At 37.0% G+C, this 26317-nt stretch overlaps 1 protein-coding gene across 3 annotated transcripts in view; it reads left to right on the forward strand.

Annotated features, from left to right (window-relative positions):
• Positions 1-26317, forward strand: part of SEL1L2 (SEL1L2 adaptor subunit of ERAD E3 ligase) — a 118084-nt gene that overhangs the window by 11551 nt on the left and 80216 nt on the right. The window contains exons 2-3 of one of the 3 annotated variants that reach the window (XM_049774355.1): positions 10786-10885; positions 13657-13819. In XM_049774355.1, the coding sequence (XP_049630312.1) occupies positions 10786-10885; positions 13657-13819 (263 nt within the window). Of the gene's footprint in view, positions 1-10785; positions 10886-13656; positions 13820-26317 lie in introns of those variants that run through there. The other 2 variants (XM_049774353.1, XM_049774352.1) reach the window with 2 other exon arrangements.

Below are 26317 nucleotides of genomic sequence, written 5' to 3' on the forward strand. Positions count from 1 at the left end.
AATATACATTTTAAGAATACTTTTGAGGGGCCGGGCGGTGGCGCTAAAGGTAAGGTGCCTGCCTTGCCTGCACTAGCCTTGGACGGACCGCGGTTCGATCCCCCGGTGTCCCATATGGTTCCCCAAGCCAGGAGCAACTTCTGAGCACATAGCCAGGAGTAACCCCTGAGCCTTATCGGGTGTGGCCCAAAAACCAAAAAAAAAAAAAATAAAAAAAAAAAAAAAAAAAAAAAAAAAAAGAATACTTTTGAAAATGTTTTTATTATTGAACACAATGTTTTCATACTCATTACATTTTGTTAAATGCCACGTTCATTTTCTTGTATGCTAGCTTACCACTTTAACATCAAACAAATAAATGGGACTTAGAGATAGTATTGAGTGGGGCACTTGCCTTGCACTTGGCTAACCTAGATTCGATCCAATACTTTATACAATCCCCCTCGTTCTCTTCCGGAGTGATCCCTGAGCTCAAAGAAAAAGTAATCCCTGGGTATCTCTGAGTGTAACCCAAAAAATAAGACAAAAACAACAAAATAACATCAAGAACCACTTCTTTCTGATCCAAATGGAATATAATTACTTCTATAAAATTCTTAGCAAGACAAATCAATAATCACACAATGAAAATAATGATGGCTGTTCCTCCTGATCTGGTTCTGCCTGAAATTTCTTGGCATTACTCATCATGATGTTGACAGACAAGATTACTATTGAGTGTCTTGGTTGGAAGGAATAAATTAGAATCTTTCCTGAAGCCAGTCCTGGCTTCTCTTTCTTTCTTTTGAGGTTTGAGATGAACTGGGTTCATTTATCTTTTGGATTTTGATTTACTGGCTTATGCATTTAAGTTGGGGATGCTGTGAAGTTCCTTTCAGAAAACTCTTTCAGGTCCTCCACATAGAGAGATGTATAGCCCAAATAATTTCAGTGAATGACTGATCAATCAGGAAACTAAAGGCCAGACCATTGAGTTAATAAATGCCTGTAATTTTAGAATCATCTTTGTTGGTATTCCAACCTTGGATACCTGCATCTTCTTCTACTGCTTACTGAAAGCTTTACTTTAATGAACTTCAATAGAAATGCTTATTTATCAATGACTGAAAATCTGCCACACTAGCAAAAATATGGGTCAGTTGTACATGAAAATCCTATTGATTCCTACAAATGATGCCTAAAGTGTGCCACAACTTTTTCTATTTTTAATGCTGAGCTAGGCTTACAGAAACTGCAATTCTGAGGCACTAACGTGATTAAAATAAGCATTGTGAGTTGATGTTTTGGCAAGTTGTGATTAGACCTGTTCAAGAATGAGCGTGGATTTTTAAATCCCAGTCTGGTGAAATAAAACACTATTAAGATTTCTACTTGTGACTGAAACTCAAGTATGAATGAGCTTGTAATCGTGGTGTTTAAATAAAGATCTATATATATATTTTTTAAAAAAAGATTTCATATGAGAAAATAGGAATGAAGAGATTCTGACAATTCTAGATATCTTCCCAAAACTGTATGTGTGTTTAAAGGGAGATTATGAAAAATAAAAAACTCAACCCACAATTATAGGATGTTGATATCAATAATTGAAAGATAGAGAAGATCTTCTGATCCTTGTGCTTCCATGGGGGAAAATAACTCTTGGAAAAAAAAAAACCCCTACATCACAATCCTGCACATTATGCAAAATTGAAACTAAATTTATGCCCCTGGTTCTTTTGTTGGACTCTTCAAGCCAGTATGTTATGATATGGATTTTAATTATTAAATCTAATCATTAAATCAACAGCCAAAATACTGTTTTGTGTTGAATATTTTGGTAATTACTAACCCCAAAGTCTCATTGTGTATGAGACTGAAAGAAAATTTTATGAAATTCACCATTTGGGGACTATAGAGATAGCACAGGGGTTAAAATGCTCAGTTTGCTTTGCATACAGCCAAAGCTGGTTCTGTTTGCAGCATTGCATATGGTCCTCTGAGCACCACAAGACATGACTACTGAGTACAGAACCAGGAAGTAGCCCCTGACCACTGCTAATGTGGCTCAACATTCCCTCTCCCATTCCTCTCCCAGCACACAAATTAAAAATCTACTTAGAGTTAGTTTGTATATACATGCACCTATTCATACATATACTCAATTTCTTGCCTGTGAAGGCTCCCCAGGTGGCTTACGTGATGTGGGGAGGAGAGAGGTCACAGCTGGAGAAGGAAATTCACCACATTCTCTTTAGCCAACTCTGTCTCCCAAGGAAGTGCCTAGGAGATTTAGGACTGATGAAAGTCTGTTATGAGCCAAGGAAGAGCACAGATACATCCTGTCAGCCAGCTGTCAAGCTGTGTGTGAAAATCACTTTTTCTGCACATCACAGGAGATGATCCAGGCCATCTGGTCCCTTAAGACCCTGGACTCAGGCTAAAGTGAGGAATTGTTCTTTTCAGGAAAGGGAACTCCATCCTAAACTTACCAGGCCTTTGGAGTTCATTGCATTTCCCTCATAGAAAGAGTAAAGTCTGTATAGAGCATGCTTATATATAAGGGAAGTAAAGGGAGATGAGGAGAGAGGTAAGATACATACTCAAGAGAGAGAACACAGGCTTCTCCAGAAGGGTGAGAACACAAAGTACACATCTCAAGAGGGAAATGCTAGCAGGCAGCATATGTTTGAGCAACACATATGCCCAGAGTAACACATGCATGCTTCCTTTATTCGATTAGTTTATACAAATTTTTTCTAAATTAGGTGGCTGAAGAATCATACACTGGGGCCCGGAGAGATAGCACAGCGGCGTTTGCCTTGCAAGCAGCCGATCCAGGACCAAAGGTGGTTGGTTCGAATCCCGGTGTCCCATATGGTTCCCCGTGCCTGCCAGGAGTTATTTCTGAGCAGACAGCCAGGAGTAACCCCTGAGCACCGCCGGGTGTGCCCCCCCCCCAAAGAATCATACACTGGTAGGGCATTTGCCTTGTAAGCAACCAGCTTCAGGTGGATCCTTGGCATCCCACATGATCTCTCTAGCACCACTAAATGTAATCCCTGAGTGCAGAGCCCAGTGTAAACCTTGAGTATTACCATATGTGGCCTCAAAAACAAACAAACAAACAAACAAATAAACAGACAAAAACCCTTTGCCTAACTGGCCCCTCCATTTTTTTCCTGTCTCAAAATTTTTTACAATAAGGAGTAACTGTTTATCACATAACTCTGCATGTCATACAGCACTCAGAAGCAAGTAGTTTGATTGCAGACTCTGGAAGTACACTGTCTAGATTTGCATCACTTTCTGGGTGCCAAATATATGACAAATATATTAAATAAATATAGTAAATAATAGGACTAGTCATTTAACCTGTTTGCACTTATATCATCTAAAATACTATGGGAATGATAATTTATTCCTCATATTTAGAGAGAAAACTGCCTAAAGTTTTAAGTATTTATAATTATTAGTTCCTATTAGGTCTATCTACATATTGCTTTTGATTCTTCACTTCTTTATATATTTGTAAATTGCTTTCACTTCATTTTTAACTTAATTTAAGTGTATTAATGAACTAAATCTTTGCAACCCTTATGTCATATTTTATTTAGCTTATATAGGAAGAGGAAAGGTTTTTTTCCCACTTAGAATTTGTCTACCATTTCCTAGCAATACCACAGCTGGTATTTATGTCTGACCATCATAATGAGGGGACAATGTGTATAAACCTGTTTGCTTAAAATATCTGTATTTTTATTCAGTACATTGAAGTTGATCACATTTTATTTCACTAGACTTTGCTGAGTCATTATTTCTAGGATTGAATGTTGTTTTTAGTAATAGATCATTATTCTTCCTCTTTATCTGGGGTTTTATCTTTGGTGCACATTAAAGGCAAATGTGAAGAGCCATTTTGATGAATTATTCAGGAAATCAAAAACAGAAGTTGGTTTATATTAACTGTAATTGAAATTAGTTTAGAAGGCTGTGTAGTGTTGGTAGGCAAGATTTTTCTGCAGGGAATTTCCTGTTTTTATATCTCTATCATTTTAATGGTGAAAGCTCCTGATTTTTAGTCAGACTAAAAGAAGGTCTTTAGCTCAAAGAACTTGTTAATTCCATTGACTCAATCTTTTATGTGACTCAGAAGTAATTAAGTATAATTTGAGATTCAATATACTGAATTCAGTATTCTTTTTCTAGATGCTACAAATGGCATTTGTTTACTTATTTACACTTTAATTAGAAGTGTTAAGTTTTATTTTGTGGTGAAAACAAGATAAAGACTAAGCAGGATAGAAGAAAAGGAATTGAACAAAGATAAGGTTGCGACCTTTAGGGGTTGAAGAGAATATTTTTCTAGGCGATTATTCATAGGCAGACAGATTGGACTGTATTTCCTCACATCAAGTCAGTCAAACCCTCTGGTGGGATGATAGTCTTATGGAAAATTGATTAATTCCTAGACCTACTTAATTTCTATCATTGTATCTCAATTTTTTTTAGCTATTTAACAGTTAAGTGTGGAGCTCTATCATCAAAACAATTGAACTCTAAAATAATATTTTGGAGCTGGAGTGATAATACCATGGGTAGAGTGGGCATTTACCTTCAATGCAGCTGTCCTAGGCATCTCATATGGTCCTCTGGGCCCACCAGAAATGACCCCTGAGCATATAGCCAAGAGTATAGTAGTAAGGCCTGAGCACTGCCAGGTGTGACCCAAAAAAACTGATCAGAGATGCATTCTGCCCTCTTGTTATCTTTCTCCTACCAAACCTGGCTTCACTTTCCGGATCACCTCTCTCATGTTCTCTTCATTATTTTATCCACTCCCTCAGTGCCATTTGCCAGCCTGAACCACGTGGCCAACTGTTCATCCAACACTTACTATTCACTTAAAATATGTAGTCCCCATTCTCAACCATTGTTTCATGCTCAGCGACCAATTGCAGAGGCAGTTTTATTTTACATAGACTTTCCTATTTCATAACTAAAGTATAATTTATCTTTGAACATGCCTATTTTACTTAGCCATAGTAAGGCATCTGAAGTGAGTATCTTTCCATCAATACTTTACTTTTCTCAATATTACTATTTTCTTTTTAGATACTAGATCTTATCCAGGTGATGTTATTATAGAAAAGTAATGAGAAGCCTTGTCTTTCCTATTTTGGACTATTATACTCATCACAGTGTCTTATATTCAGAGTCATAAGTCCTAAAATTATTGTATTTCAATACATTTCTTTAGTACCCTCTTTAGTTTGAGAGATTTTTTTTACCTGATGGAGTTTATTGATTTGCTAAGACTTCAAAAGTCTCCCCCAAAGTTCCTTTTGCTTAAATCAATACATTAGGGTTTGGTTTTGGTTTTGGTTTCGGGGTTTTGTGTTTTTTTTTTTTTTTGGTTAGTTTTTGGTTTTTAGGTCACACACAGCAGTGCTCAGGGTTTCTCCTGGTTCTGTGCTCAGCAGTCACTCCTGGCAGGCTCAGGGGACCATTTGGGATGCCGGGATTTGAACTACCATCCATTCTAGATCAGCTGCATGCAAGGCAAAAGCCCTACTACTGTGCTATCTATCCAGCCCCAATACATTAGATTTTTGTTGCTTACAAAAAAAAATCTCTTATACTCCCACAGAGGCCTATTACATGATGTTTACTATGCAGCATTGTAATTTTGGGCAAATATGTATAGTTGTACTTCCAATTCCTTTCTCCATCTTCTTTGTGAAAAAACATACAAGGCTATATAAAATGCATAGGATTAAATCCATATCACATAGATGAGCAAGTATATGTTTGAATGATAGATAATGAGTTATCTCTAGTTAAACTCCTTTTTATTAATATCTGAAATGAACCAATGGTCCCTTTTGCTCTAAATATTTGTTTTTTAGATTAGACAAGATATTGTATATAAATTCCACAACAATAATGGCTAGAAATTGATAAATAAGAAACTATGGCACATCTAGACAGTGGAATACTACAAAGCTGTAAGGAAAACTGAAGTAATGAAAGTTGTTTATGCATACATAAATATGGAGATTATTATCCTTAATAAAATAAGTCAGAGGGAGATAGACATAGAAAAATCTCCCTCATTTGAGGGATAGAAGAAAAACAAAAGATATTATGTTATTAATATCCAGAGACAGTAAAGATGAGGACCAGGAGAACCATTCCATGGTAAGAAGCTTGCCACGAAGAGTGGTGAATGCAGTGAGGGTAGTGAACGACAGTGACACTGATAGTTGGAACTGATACTCTAAAATAAAAACTGGGTTCTGAAAGGGGATAAAATTATAGACCTGGCACCCTTTCAGTAGCAATAGTGCAAACCAGTGTCAAAAAAGAAAAGGAAGAAAGAGTGAGAGAGGGAAAGAGAGGGTGTGTGTAAAATGTTTGCCCCAGAAGCAGGGTGGGCGGGAGGAAAACTGGAGACAGAAAATGTGCACTGTTGAAGGGTGGTGTACATTCTATGACTGAAACTCAACCATGAACAATTCGGTAACCACTGTGCATAAATAATTATATTAAAAAATAAATTGATGAATATACTTGCTTAGAAAAATTTTCTGTTTTATAAAGGTAAGTGAGAGAAGACACAGATTCCCATTTCCAAAAAGACGTGATCTGGGTTCAGGGATTACTGGACACATGGCAGGTATACCCAATTAGAATACTGATCAGAGGGCTGGAGCAATAGCACAGCGGTCAGGCGTTTGCCTTGTACACGGCCAACACAGGATGGACCCCGGTTCGATCCTGGCATCCCATATGGTCCTGGAGCCTGCCAGGAGCCATTTCTGAGAGCCAGGAGTAAATCCTGAGTGCTGCCAGGTATGACCCAAAAAGTAAAAAAAAAAAAAAAATAAAAGAATACTGGTCAATGGTGACTGTTTTGGGCAGCCAGCTGTCTGGAAAACTCAGATGTCCAGCACCCGAAGACTTCAGAGAAGTTTGAGAGTTCCTAAAACAATTTGAAGGGGCATATCCAGAGATCTGTTTCAAAGCTAAACTGTGCATCTTTTCCCTACAGTGAGAAGGGGAATTTGCTCATTTCTTATGCAATCCAGATTTCACATCTACAGTAGTTTGCTAGGACTGCTATAAAATAACAAACAAAAAAAAATGTACTACTAAGCTGGTGGCTTAAACAGCATACTTTAATTTCTTACGGTTCTGGAGATTAGAAGTCCAAGATCAAGATGTAAACAATGTCGAATCCATTCTGTGACTTTTCTCCTTGATCCATAGTTAATCAACTCATTGTTTTCTTTCTGGTTTTCCCTCTGTGCCTGTATGACCCAGATCTCTTTCTCTTCTTATAAAACATCAATCCTTGGGATTAAGATTCAACACTTATGGTTTCACTTTAAGTAATTGACTTGAAATAACTTACTTAAAATATAGCTACATTCTAAGGCTCTGAAAATTGAGGCTTAAAACAAATTTTGGGGGATATTATCAGCCTACAACTGTTAGGGGGTTACCCTCAGAGTTCTGTAAAAGTTTAAGAATTTCAAGAGACTAGAGCAGGTACAACAGGTAGGGCATTTGCACTACTTGCACATGACTGATTCAGGTTCAATCCCCTCATCCCACGTGGTCCCCGAGCCTACCGAGAGTGCTTTCTGAGCTCAGAGCTAGGAGTAACCCCTGAGCTTTGCAGGATGTGGCCCAGAAACAAACAACAATAATGTCAAGGAGTTTTATTAGCCATAAACTACACAGGATCTCAGATTTAAATTATGCATTTTCATGAACTTGTCTCGCTTGGCCTTCTATAGGGCTTTTACCAGAAGTTGGTATAAGCTTGCATAGCTTTGTTACAAGAGCCACAGTGGTTGTCAGCAAAAAATCAGGTGCTGGGCTAGAGTGAGTAGGAGATTTGCCTTGCAAGTGGCTATCCCAGGTTAAATCTCTGACAACCCATAAGATTCCCTGATCATCACCAGAGTGATTTCTGAATGCAGAGCCAGGAGTAACCCATGAGCATTGCTGGGTGTAACCCTAAAACAAAAATAATATAAATAACAACAAGAAGCCAGGTGCATAGTACTGATATAGAAATGGATAGGCAGCAAAAGTGTTCAGTCCATTTTCTGTTTTTTCTTATCTGGATGATAGTTCTTGTCTATGGCCCCTTGCTAATCGTGCTGTTTCCTTACCTTGGAGCAGTGGCCCTCAAACTATGGCCCGCGGGCCACATATTGTATTTGTATCTGTTTTGTTTCTTCATTGCAAAATAAGATATATGCAGTGTGCATAAGAATTCGTTCATAAGTTTTGTTTTTACTATAGTCAGACCCTCCAATGGTTTGAGGGACAGTGAACTGGCCCCCTGTTTAAAAAGTTTGAGGACCCCTGCAAGGCTTGGAGAGTTCATCTGCTGGCTTATAGCAGTCCTTACGCCATCACACACCTTCAAACCACTTAGGTATGAAGTAATGATAAGGCTGAGGAAATCATAAAATGTCAAGAATATTCTATAAATGTCTCTAACAAACCGAGGAACATAAATGTGTCTAGTTGTTGAACTTACCATACTTGCTATTGTTTGAAATGGTTCTGTCTTATATAGTAACCTAGTCAACCATCTTTATTTATTATTTATTTATTTATTTATTCATTCTTTTTTTTTTTTTGTGCCATACCCGGTGACGCTCAGGGGTTACTCCTGGCTATGCGCTCAGAAGTCGCTCCTGGCTTGGGGGACCATATGGGATGCCGGGGATCGAACCGCGGTCCGTCTCCTAGGCTAGCGCAGGTAAGGCAGGCACCTTACCTCGAGCGCCACCGCCCGGCCCTATTTATTCATTCTTGCTGTATATTCCCCAAGACTTTTCAAATAAGTCTAGAAAATAAAATAAACCATATCTGGTTTATTTAGGTATGGAGTCCCTAAAAGGGAAGAATAATAAGCTATTTAGAGGACTCCAGTTCATGAAGGTCTACTTTAGAAAGTTTTCCTTAAATCATTTTTATTGTATTTTTCCCAATTTAAGAAATGCTATACCACAAAAAATTAAAGCATTATTAAGACAATTTTATCTGTAATTGAGCCTGCTAGAGCAAAAGGAATTGTATTTAAGTTATTTGAAAGTTTAATTAAAGAATTACAAATAAAAGTTAAAGCCATTGATGAAAATCTATAGTGTAAGTAATCACATACACACATCTATCGATGCATATTTGACCTTTCAACATGTTTTTTCTTTGAAGGCATGTTAATAAGAATGATTGCTATTACAAATGCATTTACAAGTTTTGCCCATTATTTTTTATTTTTAATCATGAGTATAGATGACATATAATTTAAAGCATAAAGTGGATGTTGAAATAATCTGCATTTATTGTAAACCATGGTGCCTAAAAGGAAAAAGGAGGAAGGAAGAGAGAAAGAGACAAAGAAAGACAAAGACAGAAAGAAGTAAAAGAGGCAGGGTTAGATGGGGATGGTGGCAGCTTACCAGATGAAAACTGGGTGAAATTGGTGACAGTTTCCCAACACTGTGAAGGTATGGGTGTTGGAGCATTTATCACTAAAAATCAACCATCAACTTTTTAATTCTATCTCATGCTACTACAAAAATTAATAAGTGTAAACAAAGGAGAAAATAGAAATAATAAAAGCACAAACATATTTATATTAGAAAATAAACTTTAAGGCAAAAAATCTATTTCAAGAGATCTCATGATGATCCAATTTTAAAAATAAAATATTACTATTTCTGTATTAGTTGAATAACTTGTAAGTTTTGTCCTTAGAATTTATAAAAACTTAATTTAAAAATAGCATAAAGAACTGCTTGCTTCTTAAGAAAAATCACTCAAAATTCTTTGGCCTTATAAATGAGGCATAAACCTCACTGTTAAAATGCATGGCTCATCTAGTCAGGTTTTTCTGAGTGTAGTAAAGAGGTACTGTGATACTGTGGAAAGTGTGTGTCAGTGAGTGCTGGTGTATGAATTAAGTAAAACAAGTCTTCCTCCATTTAGCTCTTCTCATCTGAAAACTATTGTCAATATTTTTGAAAACTATGAAGTATTATATATTATAAAATATACATATGTTAAAGGAATATTGTATCAAGTAAAATTCTATTTCTTTACTTTTCTTAAATCCTATAAAATTTAATCTGAGTTCTCTTCCCACAAAATAAACTATTATTGGTATCCTTTCTGTATACTTATCTATGCTGCTCTTAGTTAAACTCTGACACACTGATTCTTTTTTTTTTTTTTTTTTTTTTTTGGTGTTTGGGTCATACCCAGCATTGCTCAGGAGCTACCAGGATTCGAATCACCGTCCTTCTGCGTCTAAGGCAAACACCTTACCGCTGTGCTATGTCTCTGGCTCCTGACACACTGATTCTATCCTCTTTGATTCCTTATACTACTCATCACTGATATTTCTTAGTTAGGTGATAAATGTCTTTGAAAGATGCTGGAAGAAAAGAATCTTGGATGGACAGCATAAAACTTTTCCAGTTCTAGGTATACATTGTTCTTCTCAGAGATGCCAGTTGCTTGGGTTCTTATGTCATGAAATCTAACATCTCTGAAGTTTATCAATCTTATAGTTCCTTAAGTACCACCAGGAGTGATCCCTGAGCACAGAGCCAGGAGTCAGTCCTGAGCATTGCTGGGTAATGTCCCCCAAAACATAAATAAGTAAAGAAAATTGAAGGGTAGGTCAGACCTCAAACTAGAGGACCTCAACATTATTTGAGCTCATTATTTGTAATATATGAAGATTAAAAAGATTTTTTGTTTGCCTATCTATAGCAAATAAAGAAGAGAAAAAAATTACAGATGAAGGAGACCAGTTATTTAAGATGGGTATAAAGATTCTTCAGCTGTCTAAAAGCCAAAAACAGAGAGCACAGTGAGTCTTAATTAAATTTCTTGACTTACATTTCCAGCTTGAATAAAAAAAACTATTTAAAATATAATTTGTCATTAAAACCTTAGGTATATTGATTAGACTTGTTTGCACATAAGTTTTTGTTTTTAATTATTTGGGACCATACCCAGTGGTTTAGGGTGTATTTCTGTGTGAATAGATCACATTAATGATTTTCATTAATTAACTATTTTGTTATAGGGATGTGTGGCATTTTTAATTTTCATAATAATTTTGTAGACAGACTATTTCTTTCTTTTTTATATGTATGTTTTGGGTTGCACTTGGCAGTCCTAAGGGTACAATGAATTCCAGGGAACAAATAAGTGGTGTTGTCCAAATGCAAGGCCTTAACTCATGTGCTATCTGTCTGACCAGAAACATAGTTTAGTATCCTTTAGTTACAGAGGAGAATGAAAGATCAAAATTGTCTATAATTCTTTCAAAGTGACAGAAGAAAGAAGTAAGATATTTCTTTAGGAAAAGATGTAAAATTTAGTCTGGACCTCTTGCTAAGTATACCAGGGAGCTATCACTGATAAAGTAAGAATTACATCACACCCCCAGAATATCCACTACATCTAGGCAGGGAAGTAGGCTTGCTCAAGTGCTCCAAGTAGATGAGAAAATATAGGGAATTCTCAACCCAGACTAGCTAGATAAATGAAAAATAAGATAATTTTGTTTTGTTTTGTTTTGTTTTAGAGCCACACCTGGTTGTTCTCAGGACTCTGTCCTAAGGAATCAGAAATCCGTCATTCCTGACAGACTTGGGACTATAGGACGTGCACCCTGATTATGTTCTTAATTTCCAAATACCCAAAATGGGTAAATGGATGTTATTTGGATATTTCCAAATGAGTAAATGGATGTTACTGAGATTGTGCCCTCTTGTCTCTCCATTCTGACAAATAATAGTTTATTTTAGCCTCAGCCAGCACAGGCAGTGCACAAAACAGTCTCCTGATCCTTCTGAGTCGATAATAATTTTAAATTGTTTGTCCCATATTTGAATCAAGGTCACAAGTAGAAAACTATGCTATGCCATCTATAATTTTTTTTGTTTGGGGGAAATTTGGGGCTACGCTGAGCAGTACTCAGGGATTTATCGTGGCTCTTCACTTAAAGACTACTCCTGGAAGACTCAGGAGAACAAATGGGGTCCTAAGGATCTAACCCAGCTTAGCTATGTGCAAAGCAAGCACCTTACTTGCTATACTATTTCATTGGCTCCAATGGCTTCTATCTTTGAAATCACAAAAATTTCATGGCATTTAGTTATTAATTAATTATAAGATTACAGCTATCATACTATATGATTTCAGAATATACACAATTGTTAAAGTAATTTTAGAATTTTCTGAGTCCTAATTAGAAGTTACCTGATCTGTGTGTGTGTGTGTGTGTGTGTGTGTGTGTGTGTGTGTGTGTGTGTGTGTGTGTGTATAATAAGAAATGATGAGAGACTTGCAAGGCAATGTGGATACATTGGGGATTTATTTTCATTTCTTTTGGTGGCAGTAAGAGAGTATTAACCTCTACACTTGTGACCTTAACTCCTCTGCTTGTGATCTTGACCCTGCTTGCTTCTATACCAAACACTATATGCCAGTATTCACAGCATTTTATGAAGTCGATGCTTTATTATCCCCATTCATTTGATGAGGATACATCATGATTGAATTGTCAAATAGTAAATGTGGAACCAGGATTTGATCTAGGTAGCAGAATATAGAGTTCTAATAGTTATTATGGTTTTGTTTGGCAACTGTTTTTTCATAGTGTGGTTTTGTCATGCAGAAAAATATATTATGTTTTAGAAAATTATTCAGAGAATAAAGAAACCATTGTCCTCATAACTTCCCAAATGTGACATTATAATTTTGAATGCTTTTGTTGCTTTTGGGTATTTTATTTTATGTACATGTCAGAGTTAATTTTATGAAAACAAATATATAATTGTTGGTAAATGGAGAGTTTTCTATTTTAGGACAAGGGCTCAAATATGATGTACCCAACAAATATTTTTTAGTAGCATTACTTTTTACTTGAAACTATTTTTTAGACAAATTTGGGCATGAAAAAATATTTTGGTTTGTAGTGAACCAAAACTTAGCATAAGCAATCTGAGAAAGAAGAAAAGTAGAAACAACATTTTTATTGTTATGCATCTCCTAAAGCTTGCTCAGAGGGTTCGAGCAAGTGAGCGAGAGACTGAAAGAGCAAACGAGAGAGAGAGAGAGAGAGTGAGAGAGAGAGAGAGAGAGAGAGAGAGAGAGAGTGTGTGTGTCAGGGTTTGAGATACGGAAAAAGAGAGAGAAAAGCTGAGTAAGTTGCATCTTACTGATGCTGTGTAACATGTAACATGTGTAATATGCTCGGTCTTTGACCCCTGGCCGGCAGTCTCTGCTCTGGTATTTCCTGCCCCCCCCCTCCACTTAACTGCTAAGCTTTACCTTTTTATACTAGGGCAGTTGTCCATAAGGGGGTGGGGTGCATCCAAGTCTAATTGCCATTACATGGAGATTTCACTACCCCTTAAAAATCCATTGACAGTAATCTTGTTAAGTACATTAATGTTGGTCTAGAAAAACAATACACCTTAGTTATACTGCATATTAACAGTAATAGTATAGTATCTGGGTTCTCCTAGTAGAGTAGTATATAGTAGTAATATGAAGAAATAGTATGAAAGAGAAAAGCATATTTTATTTTTGATAATACAATTTACAAAATTCCTATTCTTGAAACAGTGCCTACAAATTCTTTGCCAAAGCAGCTGATATGGGAAACTTGAAAGCGATGGAGAAGATGGCTGATGCATTGCTATTTGGAAATTTTGGAGTGCAAAATATAACAGCGGCTATCCAATTATATGAGTCCTTGGCTAAAGAAGGCTCATATAAAGCCCAAAATGTGAGTTCTAAGAGAAAGTGAAAAATTGATAATTATAACCAAAATAATTATATCTGAAATAACCACAGACAAATTATATGTCAAAAGAATTGGACAATACATTTTAGTATTATGCTTTCTACTGTATTAATCCAGACCTAGGGAAGTTGTTATAATACACTTAAATCAATATGTGAGGGCAGAAATACAGCAGGATCCCTGGGAAAAAAATCTTCAATCTAAGTGGGTGGCTTTCAGGAAGGAACAAAACTTTTGTTAACCCCTTTACCATCTTTTATATCACTGTGTGTCTTTCAAAATTTAGAATCCCAAACTCCTAATATAGTTACATGTTAATTCCTACATATTCATAGTCTTCCCAGACAAAATTAAAGTTATTATCTTAGAATTATTTATGCTTTATTTTTACATTTTAAATATTTTATAAGCTAAGTAAATGTTCTTTTCTACTTAATAAATGGACAAGGAGACTATAGTGATCCACAAATATCTAAAAATAACTAAAAATGATAGTTTACTTTTTATTTGGCAGAGTGGGGTATTCCCTAGTAGTGTCCCAAAAGTTAGAATACTCCCAAGGGAAATATTTTCTTAGTCTGATAGTGCCAGGCCCAATGGTCAGTGATCAGGGTCTACAATGCAACCTGCTCATCAAGCCTGGCCAAACTGCATTGGAGGCCATAAAGGACATATTGGCAGTGTAAGGACCTACTGGGGCACAGTGAGATGGTACTCAGAGGCCACCAGGTTAGCCATGTTGGTACCAGGGAGTCATAGAATACCCCATAAGGGATCCAAGATGTGGTCTCATACATGCATTATCCATTTGTAACCCATAAGATTCTGACAAGGAACCTTGATACTCTGCACATGGAGTTGTTTCTTGGAGAATAAGGCTCAAGTTTCAGGGCTCCTATACTCACCCCAGTGGCCTTTCTGAATATGAGCTATCATCAGAGGGACCAAAAAGGATGGTTTGCGAAGACTGAAATGCTGCAGGAACTCCTGCATAAGGAAGGACTAGTGTCGCCCTGCTGGTGAACTGTGGTTCCTGCACAATAGCTACTTGCTAGTCTTGGTCTTAAGAATGTTTAATTGAAAAGGATTTGGACCAGAGGACTCCTAAAGTGGTAGAGCAGATTCAATAAACTTAAACTTATTATAAGACAGAATAAAAGAGTGGCTAATGTATCTGACTGACTCAGAGCTATACTACTAATATTTATATTGGTGCATGGAATAATAAAGAATAATGATTTAAATGCTGAATTAATTAATAATAAATGAATAGAGTAATTATGAGGTTTAAAATAATGTGTGGTTCTCACTTCAGCAGCACATATACTAAAATAATGTGTAAAACTGAGTTGTATATCATAGAGTTGATTACCATATTTTCAAAGGAAGGACATAAATAGTATCCCTATTATTATTGTTATTCTAGTAATTTTTCTATGATTATGTAGAATTTTTAGAATTTCTTTCTACAAACATTTTCTCCATTTTCTCTATATTTATTTAACAATAATATCAGACATCATACCATAAAATTATATTCATAGTGACATCAATCTGAATTATACATATAAATTTAGTTTGTTTTTTTTTGTTGTTTTTTTTTTTTTTGGTTTTTGGGCCACACCCGGTAACGCTCAGGGGTTACTCCTGGCTATGCGCTCAGAAGTCGCTCCTGGCTTGGGGGACCATATGGGACGCTGGGGGATCGAACCGCGATCCGTCTCCTAGGCTAGCGCAGGTAAGGCAGGCACCTTACCTCCAGCGCCACCGCCCGGCCCCATATAAATTTAGTTAATATAAATTATTGAATACTATTTTTACTGTAAATATTTTTATAATTGCATATAAAATAATTATGGGGTTTTTTTTTTGGTTTTGGTTTTGGGGTCACACCCAGCAACATTCAGGGGTTACTCCTGTCTCTATGCTCAGGAATCGCTCCTGGCAGGTTCAATGGACCATATGGGATGCTGGGATTCGAACCACTGACCTTCTGCATGCAAGGCAAATGCCTTACCTCTATACTATCTCTCCGGCCCCAAAATAATTATGTTTTAAAAACATGGATGTAATATAGTAGTAGGGAATATGGCCATTACAAGCCCAGGGATGTAATTTAGTGATTATGTATTACATGACTTCATAGCAACACACACACCAGTAAACAGATTCAGAAATATAAAGAATGAACTCTGTTAACCCTTTATCATATTTAGTAAATCAAGTATCTGCAGAATAAATACCAAGTGTTATGTCCACCGATAAAAGTGTTGATTCATTTTTAATTACTACCACTCAATTTTATTTTATTGAAACCATTGTGATCTACAGAGTCCTTTATAGTTGACTTTTAGATATACAGTGGGTCAGGGCTATTCCCACCACCAGTGTCAATCTCCCTCCACCAATGAGCCCAGAGTACTTCTGATACCACCACCCTTTGCCCCCTGGCCTGCCAGTATAACAGGCCCATTTAAGTTTAGATTATTAAAAGTTTAGGTTTCTTGATTCTATTGTCATTGACTTTAACTTGGATATTTAGTTTGCCCTTACTTTTTCCCCCACCAATGATTCATTTTTAAGGTAATTAATATGTACTTTTTAGTAGTCAAGATTGTTTCTTGAATACTTACTGGGTGCCTACACAATCTAGTTAGATGGGGCAGGAAAAATGGTCAGGTCAAAATTCTTTTTTTTTTTTTTGGTTTTTGGGCCACACCCGTTTGACGCTCAGGGGTTACTCCTGGCTATGTGCTCAGAAATCGCCCCTGGCTTGGGGGGACCATATGGGACGCCGGGGGATCGAACCGCGGTCCTTCCTTGGCTAGCGCTTGCAAGGCAGACACCTTACCTCCAGCGCCACCTACCCGGCCCCCAAAATTCTTATAATGTTGGAGTAACCAATTTTTACCCAATTCAGGATAATTCTTCTTTGCTTCTGCTTGTCACTCATGGAATGGAAGTACCTCTGGTTTTGTCCCCTATTTTTACTTGTTCTCCACCCATGAAGGTAGTCCTGCTCTTCCCAATAAAGAACTTGGGTTAGAGAATTCCCTTGTGGTTTCAGTTCCAAAGCTAGCCTGTCTGCCTGCCAGTATCTTTTCCTGCTTACAGAGACCTTGTGGTGGAAGTTTTCTGAATCTGCTTTATCTCCTTAACCTTTTGTGGGTTTCTTGTGTCAGTATTTGCTTCCAGACCCACATTCCCCAAACCTCCTGGAATGGGTGAATGAGGTTTCCACTACACCAGAAGCCCAGAACAGGGACATTATCTACAACTGCTGAGATGTTCTCTAGGGTGATTTTGTGGTTGCTCAAGTGAATAATTCCACCCTGGATAAGGATGCTAGTTCCTACTTGGTTCAAAGTTATATCTTTGTTTTGAGTTGTGGGACACTAATCTTTCATCATGTATAATTCTACCTTCTTTATTCCAACAACGTATATAAAATATACTGAAGTAGTAAATTGCATCTTGGTTCTGGTAATGATTCTAAATTGGCATTACAATTTCTATGCACCATGCAATGTGAAATGCACAGGCCAAGCATTCCAAAGTGCCTCCAGCTTCAGAAAATAAAAGTGCATTCTCAATAGTGGCAGTTGCCCAAATCAAAAGCCAAAGGCCAGCAATAGACCAGAAGAATCACCAACTGCTGAGATTAAATACCAGATGAAACAAATGTTGAAAATGAGCCAGTCACAGCCTTCTTAGATGTCCAATCTAAAAGCAGGTGTGTAAGATTACCCCATGCCTTTTCAGCAGAACTCAGTAGAGTGTAGACAGTGTAGGACAAAGGCAGATCCAGAACCAGCTTCCTCCCATCAGGGAAACAACCAAACTCTAAGCTATGTCAGCTTAAACATGGAATCCCTTGGTTGATTTAAGAAGGCATGCTTATATAAAGTCTGCTTTCTCTCTTTTGTTGAATAACTTCCTACCTGGAGTGAAAGTGTGTGGTGTGGCCCTCAGGACTTTAATACTGTTGCTAAAACCTGTCTAAGTTCTCCTCAATTGATGCAGTGGAGCATATGGTTTTCTGATGGAACTAAAACTAAACTCAATAACTTAGGTCATTCTGGAACGATGGTTAGCAGGAGTTCATTTGTCTTATAAACTTTTGAAAGGGAAAGGAGCTTTCTCAGACCCCTCATAAGCAGAGTATTTTATCCTCTAGTGTTTTGAAACTGGTCAAGGAGATTACATTTTGTGCTTGGGAGAAGTTTGATGCAGATGCAGAATTTAAGAACAATTCTACAAAAATCTTTTAGGCTGCTCCTGAGCCATACACAGAATTTCTAGGGAAACTGACACAGGCTATCCAGAAGTAGGTTAAAATCAAGGAAATAATTCAGCTCCTGATGAAACTGTTAGCTTTTGAAAATGCCAGTGCAGATTGACAGGCTATTATAAGTCCAATTAGAGGTAGAGAAGATGTGATGGGATTTCTACAGGCTTAAAAAATGTTAGGTCAATTAGATTCAAAGTCTGTGTGAAACCTCTGGAAACTACTTTTAGTGACCTATTCCATATAGAGGAAAACTTCAGGGAACCAGAACATTTCTAGCTACCCTTCTAGAAGATACAGAGACCCCCCATAATATTAGAGACCCCATCCAAATAGACCTCCTGGATTTTGTCCTAGGTATAGCAAAGAATTCCATTGGGCCAGACATTGTTTCTCATCTTCTTATCATGTCTCTAATAACAGTAAAGAAGTTCAACCCTGCCTCCATGAACTCAGGTCAGATCTTTTAACTGTGGAAAATTGGGACATTTGCTCAGAGACTGTAGGATTCCTCCTGGGCATGACCCTTTGAGGCCAAGACCTAATCATCCAGTCTTGGGAATCAGACTGATTTTGGGGGAACCAAGACGTAGGATGGTCTAAGGTTTGAGCCCCTGGCGTCCCATATGGTCTCCAAGCCAGGAGTGATTTCTGAGCACAGCCAGTAGTAACCCCTGAGCGCCACATGGTGTGGCCAAAAAAATACGTTTTTTTATGTGACATAAATTGGATCTGTCTCTCCCTTGGGATTCCAAACTCTGAACTTAGCAACTTATTTAGCACCCTGGAAGGAAATTCAGATTTAAATAGCCCAAGGTGTGTAACTCAAAAAGCCCAAAAGGAGTTAGATTTCTTCATGTAACTTCTCCAAAAGTTCCATCTTTCCAGGTTCTCATCTGCAGATAAATTTTGGCTATTAATTTTTGTGACTCCTCTATATCCAAACAGGAGCTATTGTTGTCAGTTGTCAGGATCATTAGAATGGATTTAGTTACAGAACAAACAACTTCACATAGTTGATTGCTGCTCTTATTAAAGCAAGGCTCAATGTGGATTCTTTGTTAGATTTTGATCCTGAAATCATAGTCCTGACAAAGAAAAAGAAAATAGAATGCATATTATCTCTCACTGAGCCCCTTCAAAGATCTCTATCAGACTTCTCAAGTGAAATATTCCATTATCCCGCTAGAAAAGCCTGAGATTTTTTTAGAAGGATGCATTTTGTAATCTCTTCAATAATTTATTCCTCCCGCAAACCAGACATCCCTGTGTTTTACCTAGATGGATCATCATCAGGAAAAGGTATCACTGGTCTCTCACTGACCACAACAGTGTCTACACATTTAAGTCCACTCTACAAGTGGAACTTGATATTTTAATTCACCTAGACTCCTATGTTTCAAAACCATGCAATGTAGTGACTCATTACATTATAAAATTATTTCCCTAAATTGTCACTGCCTCCTAAACACTAATAACCAAATTGTTTAAGATTTGCATCAGCAATTACAGCCCTTTTACAAATATGTTCCAAGCCAATTTTCATTACTCATATAAGATCTCATTCTGGGGGGCTGGAGAGATAGCGTGGAAGTAAGGCATTTGCCTTTCATGCAAAAGGTCAGTGATTTGAATCCTGGCATCCCATATAGTCCCCCAAACGTGCCAGGAGAGATTTCTGAGTATAGAGCCAGGAGTAACCCTTGAGTGCTGCCAGTGTGCAAAAAATTAAAGATCTCATTCTGGCCTCTGAGGGCCAATACTTCAAGGAAATGAAACTGCTGACCATATGTACCATTGTTCATGCCAATATTTAAGTCACCTGCAAAAGAACACATATAACTTCATACCAACACCCATTATCTTATGTGAATTACCATATCCCATGGAGGTAAGCCAGACATATTGTTGATAAATGTACCATGTGTGTGCCTTTACATAAAAATTATATAAAGCAGGGACCAACCCCTGAGGTTTTTAAACAAATGAATTGTGCAAATGTATATTACACATGTTAACTTCTTTCCAAAGAAACCTTATATCCAGGTGGCTGTGGATACTTATTGTTGTTGTATTTGTCCCTATGACTTCTGAAAGAGATAAGGCCCTTGAACCTTATTGCTACAATATTTTTCTTTCATTCACATAAAAAATACAATGATCCCACCTACACTAGTAAAACCTTTCAGCCATGTTGCAAAAACTGGACAATCAAAAACATCACTGAGATTCCATACAACACTCAAGGACAAGGCATAGTTAAAAACTCACAGAACTCTCAACATTCAATTATTAAAATGCAAGAAAAGGGGTATGTTACTGATGGACCTTTTATCCTTAACTAAAATTAAAAAAAAACTTTATTTTCACTAAACTTCTTGAGTTTACCCCCCAAGGAGAGCCCTACACAGCTACAGAAAGATACTTTAAAAAGGATGCACAGGTACAAAAAATAATTTACCTATATGGATAAAAATTGATAAAGAATGAATTGCTGCTAACTCTTCATTTAAGGAAAAGGATATGCTTATGCTTCCACAGATGGCAATCCTGTCAAGAAACTCTGTGTCCCACTACACCTTATCAGAAGCAGGATTTTCATAAACAATGAAATTCAAATACAAGGTATTGATAAAACCAAAGATTACATAAGAATCAGAGCCAATACAGACTACTCAAGAGGAAAGAGTAGGAAACTATGAGATTAACAGTAACTAAGACAATAAGCTAACACCTCACACTGATGCAGAGACTATCAAGATTGGAAATGATCAGTTCCAGAACCCTGTAGATGAGGAAACTGGTCCAGCTCTTACTGGAATTTATAATTTAGGAAACACTTATTACATAAACTCAATAATATAATGCCTGTATAATATTCCACATTTGACTGATTATTTTAACCAGAACCATTACAAAGAGGATACTCACAGGTCAAATCCATTTGGGACATAAAGGCAAAGTGACAGAAGGATTTAGTACAGTTATAAAAACCAAATGGGCAGGACAGCACAGGTATACCAACCCAAAGACTTTAAGATAACAATTTGGAAGCTAAATGACCAGTTTTCAGGGCACAGTCAACAAGATCTACAGGAACTACTTCTGATGAATGGTCTCCATGATGACCTGAATAAAGCTGATAGGAAGAAAAAGATATAAAGAGGAAAATAATCATCATCTTGTTGACTTAAAAGCTACACAGTAAGCTTGGCAAAGATAAAGCACTAATGAGTCTATTATTGTAACACTTTTCCAGGCCAGTTCAAATTTACAGTCCATTGCCTCATCTGTCACAAGAATCTCAGACATTTGAGATTTTTGTGCATTGATCTTTGCCTTTGACATCTTACAGATAAACACATGTTGAAAGATTATCTTAAGTTATTTTTCAAAGAAGAACTGATAAACAATAATGGATTTTATTGCAGTCACTGCAACACACAGTGGGATTCTTTAAAAGGACAGAAATTTACAAACTGCCACCTGTGTTCTTAATACATATGCAGTGTTTATGAAGGCAAGCAGATGGAAAAAAACTATAGACCTACTTGGATTTCCCTTTAGAAAACCTTGATTTGTCACAATATATTAAGGATTCCAAGAACAACCCTGAAGAATACAAATTATTCTGTTTCAAACCATTCTGATGAAATGGGCAACGGTAATTGCACAGCCTATTGACAAAATTCAGCAAGACAATGCTGATTTAAATTTGATGATCAGGAAGTTACAGAAATCTTCACCTCGTCTGTGAAATTTTCAGCAACTTATATTTTTTCTATACCTCAGAAAGACCTGAAACTGGTCATAACTGCTTAGATTAAACAGGTATTTAATTAACTGACCTATATAGATGTCTTTTTTTATGAAACTTGCAGCTATTACTGCCTCCTGTTCTCTAACCCCAGGTTTTTACTCTTTCTTTTTAGATTTTATTTAAACACCTTGATTACATACATGATTGTGTTTGGGTTTCAGTCATGTAAAGAACACCACCCATCACCAGTGCAACATTCCCATCACCAAAGTCCCAAATCTCCCTCCTCCCCACCCGACCCCCGCCTGTACTCTAGACAGGCTTTCCACTTCCCTCATACATTCTCATTATTAGGACAGTTCAAAATGTAGTTATTTCTCTAACTAAACTCATCACTCTTTGTGGTAGGCTTCCTGAGGTTAGCTGGAACTTCCAGCTGTTTTCCCTTTTGTATCTGAAAATTATTATTGCAAGAATGTCTTTCATTTTTCTTAAAACCCAGAGATGAGTGAGACCATTCTCAATTTCTCTCTCTCTGACTTATTTCACTCAGAATAATAGATTCCGTGTACATCCATGTATAGGAAAATTTCATGACTTCATCTCTCCTAACAGCTGCATAATATTCCACTGTGTATATGTACCACAGTTTCTTTAGCCATTCATCTGTTGAAGGACATCTTGGTTGTTTCCAGAGCTTGCTATGGTAAATAGTGCTGCAATGAATATAGGTGTAAGGAAGGGGTTTTTGTATTGTATTTTTGTGTTCCTAGGGCATATTCCTAGGAGTGGTATAGCTGGATTGTATGGGAGCTCAATTTTCAGTTTTTGGAAACATCTCCATATCCTTTCCATAAAGGTTGAACTAGACGACATTCCCACCAGCAGTGGATAAGAGTTCCTTTCTCTCCACATCCCCGCCAACACTGTTTATTCTCATTCTTTGTGATGTGTGCCATTCTCTGTGGTGTGAGGTGGTACCACATAGTTGTTTTGATTTGCATCTCCCTGATGATTAGTGATGTGGAGCATTTTTTTATGTGTCTTTTGGCTATTTGTATTTCTACTTTGTCAAAGTGTCTGTCCATTTCTTCTCCCCTTTTTTTGATGGGATTAGACTTTTTTTCTTGTAAAGTTCTGTCAGTGCCTTGTATATTTTGGAGATTAGCCCCTTATCTGATGGGTATTGGGTGAATAGTTTCTCCCACTCAGTGGGTGGTCTTGTATCCTGGGCGCTATTTCCTTTGAGGTGCAGAAGCTTCTCAGCTTAATATATTCCCATCTGTTAATCTCTGTTTTCACTTGCTTGGAGAGTACAGTTTCCTCCTTGAATATGCCTTGTAGTCTCAATGTCCTGGAGTGTTTTGCCTTTGTGTTATTCTATATATCTTATGGTTTCGGGTCTGATATCGAGGTCTTTAATCCATTTGGATTTTACCTTCGTACATGATGTTAGCTGGGGGTCTAAGTTCAATTTCTTAGCAAGTGGCTAGCCAGTTGTGCCAACACCACTTGCTGAAGAGGCTTTCTTTGCTCCATTTAGGATTTCCTGCTCCTTTATCAAACATTAGGTGATTGTATGTCTGGGGAACATTTTCTGAATATTCAAGCCTATTCCACTGATCTGAGGGCCTGTCCTTATTCCAATACCATGCTGTTTTGATAACTATTGCTTTGTAGTAAAGTTTAAAGTTGGGGAAAGTAATTCCTCCCATATTCTATTTCCCAATGATTGCTTTAGCTATTCTAGGGTGTTTATTGTTCCAAACAAATTTCAAAAGTGCCTGATCCACTTCTTTGAAGAATGTCATGGGTATCTTTAGAGGGATAGCATTAAATCTGTATAATGCCTTGGGGAGTATTGCCATTTTGATGATGTTAATCCTGCCAATCCATGAGCAGGGTATGTGTTTCCATTTCCGCGTGTCCTCTCTTATTTCTTGGAGCAGAGTTTTATAGTTTTCTTTGTATAGGTCCTTCACGTTTTTAGTCAAGTTGACTCATAGATATTTGAGTTTGTGTGGCACTATTGTGAATGGGGTTGTTTTCTTCCTTATTACTATTGGTGTATAGGAAGGCCATTGATTTTTGTGTGTTAATTTTGTAGCCTGCCACCTTGCTATATCAGTCTATTTTTTCTAGAAGCTTTTTGGTAGAGTCTTTGGGGTTTTCTAGGTAGAGTATCATGTCATCTGCAAACAATGAGAGCTTGACTTCTTCCTTTCCTGTCTGTATACCCTTGATATCTTTTTCTTGACTAATTGCTATAGCGAGTACTTCCAGTGCTATGTTGAATAGGAGTGGTGAGAGAGGACAGCCTTGCCTTGTGCCAGAATTTAGAGGGAAGACTTTTAGTTTTTCTCCATTGAGGATAATATTTGCCACTGTCTTTTGGTAGATGGCCTTAACTATATTGAGAAAGGTTCCTTCCATTCCCATCTTGCTGAGAGTTTTGATCAAGAATGGGTTTTGGACCTTATCAAATGCTTTCTTTGCATCTATTGATATGATAATGTGGCTTTTATTTTTCTTGTTGTTGATAGATTTACGAATGTTAAACCATCCTTGCATTCAAGGGATGAAACCTACTTGATCGTAGTGGATAATCTTCTTAATGAGGCATTGAATCCTATTTGCCAGGATTTTGTTGAGGATCTTTGCATCTGCATTCATCAGCGATATTGGTCTGTAATTTTCCTTTTTCGTAGCATCTCTATCTGGTTTAGGTATCAAGGTGATGTTGGCGTCATAAAAGCTATTTGGAAGTGTTTCCATTTGTTCAATTTCATGAAAGAGTCTTGCCAGGATTGGTAGTAGTTCCTCTGGAAATTTTGAAAGAATTCATTAGTGAATCCATCTGGACCTGGGCTTTTGTTTTTGGGCAGACATTTGATTACCGTTTTAATTTCATCAATGGTGATGGGGTGTTTAGATATGCTACATCCTCTTTCTTCAACCGTGGAAGATTATAAGAGTCCAAGAATTTATCCATTTCTTCCAGGTTCTCATTTTTAGTGGCATAGAGTTTCTCAAAGCAGTTTCTGATTACCCTTTGAATCTTTGTCATATCAGTAGTGATCTCTACTTTTTCATTCCTAATACGAGTTATCAAGTTTCTCTCTCTCTCTCTCTTTGTTAGGTTTGCCAGTGGTCTATCAATCTTGTTTATTTTTTCAAAGAACCAACTTCTGCTTTCGTTGATCTTTCGGATTTTTTTTTTGGGTTTCCACTTCATTGATTTCTGCTTTCAGCTTTGTTATTTCCTTCTGTCTCCCTATTTTTGGGTCCTTTTGTTGAGGACTTTCTAGTTCTATTAGCTGTGTTATTAAGCTAGTCAGGTAAGCTCCTTCTTCCTTCCTGATGTGTGCTTGCAAAGCTATAAATTTTCCTCTCAGTACTGCTTTTGATGTGTACCCATAAGTTCTCATAGTTTGTGTCTTTATTGTCATTTGTTTCCAGGAACCTTTTGATTTTCTCCTTGATTTCATCTCGGACTCACTGGTTATTGAGTATGAGGCTGTTTAACTTCCAGGTGTTAAAATTTTTTCTTCTATGTCCCTTTGGAATTCACAAATAATTTCAGAGCCTTGTGGTCAGCAAAGGTAGTCTGCAAAATTTTTATCCTCTTGATATTATGGAGGTATGTTTTATGTGCCAGCATGTAGTCTATCCTGGAGAATGTCCCATGTACATTGGAGAAGAATGTGTATCCAGGTTTCTGGGGATGGAGTGTCCTATATATATATATATATATATATATATATATATATATATATATATATATATATATATATATACTAGGCCTATTTCTTCCATTTCTCTCCTCAGGTTTAGTATATTCTTGTTGGGTTTCAGTCAACTATCCAGTGTTGACAAAGCCGTGTTGAGGTCCCCCACAATTATTGTGTTGTTATTGATATTATTTTTCAGATTTGTCAACAATTGTATGAAATATTTTGCTGGCCCCTCATTCGGTGCATATATGTTTAGGAGAGTTATTTTATCCTGTTCTACGTACCCCTTGATTAATATAAAATGTCCATCTTTGTCCAGTACAACCTTCCTGAGTATAAGTTTGTATTATCTGATATTAGTATGGCCACTCCAGCTTTTTTATGGGTGTTGTTTGCTTGGATAATTTTTCTCCAGCCTTTTGTTTTGAGTCTATGTTTGTTCTGACTATTTAGGTGTGTTTCTTGTAGGCAGCATAAGGTTGGATTGAGTTATTTGATCCATTTAGCCACTCTGTGTCTCTTGACTGGTGCATTTAGTCCATTGACGTTGAGAGAAAGAATTGTCCTGGGATTTAATGCCATCTTTATATCGAAATTTGGTGTGTCTTTTGGTTAGTCTTGTCTTAAATTAGGTCTTTCAGTTTTTCTCTTAAGACTGGTTTTGAGTCTGTAAAGTTTCTGAGCTGTTTTTTTTTTTT

This window comes from Suncus etruscus, chromosome 6 (genome assembly GCF_024139225.1).
Source record: "Suncus etruscus isolate mSunEtr1 chromosome 6, mSunEtr1.pri.cur, whole genome shotgun sequence".
NCBI lineage: Eukaryota > Metazoa > Chordata > Mammalia > Eulipotyphla > Soricidae > Suncus > Suncus etruscus.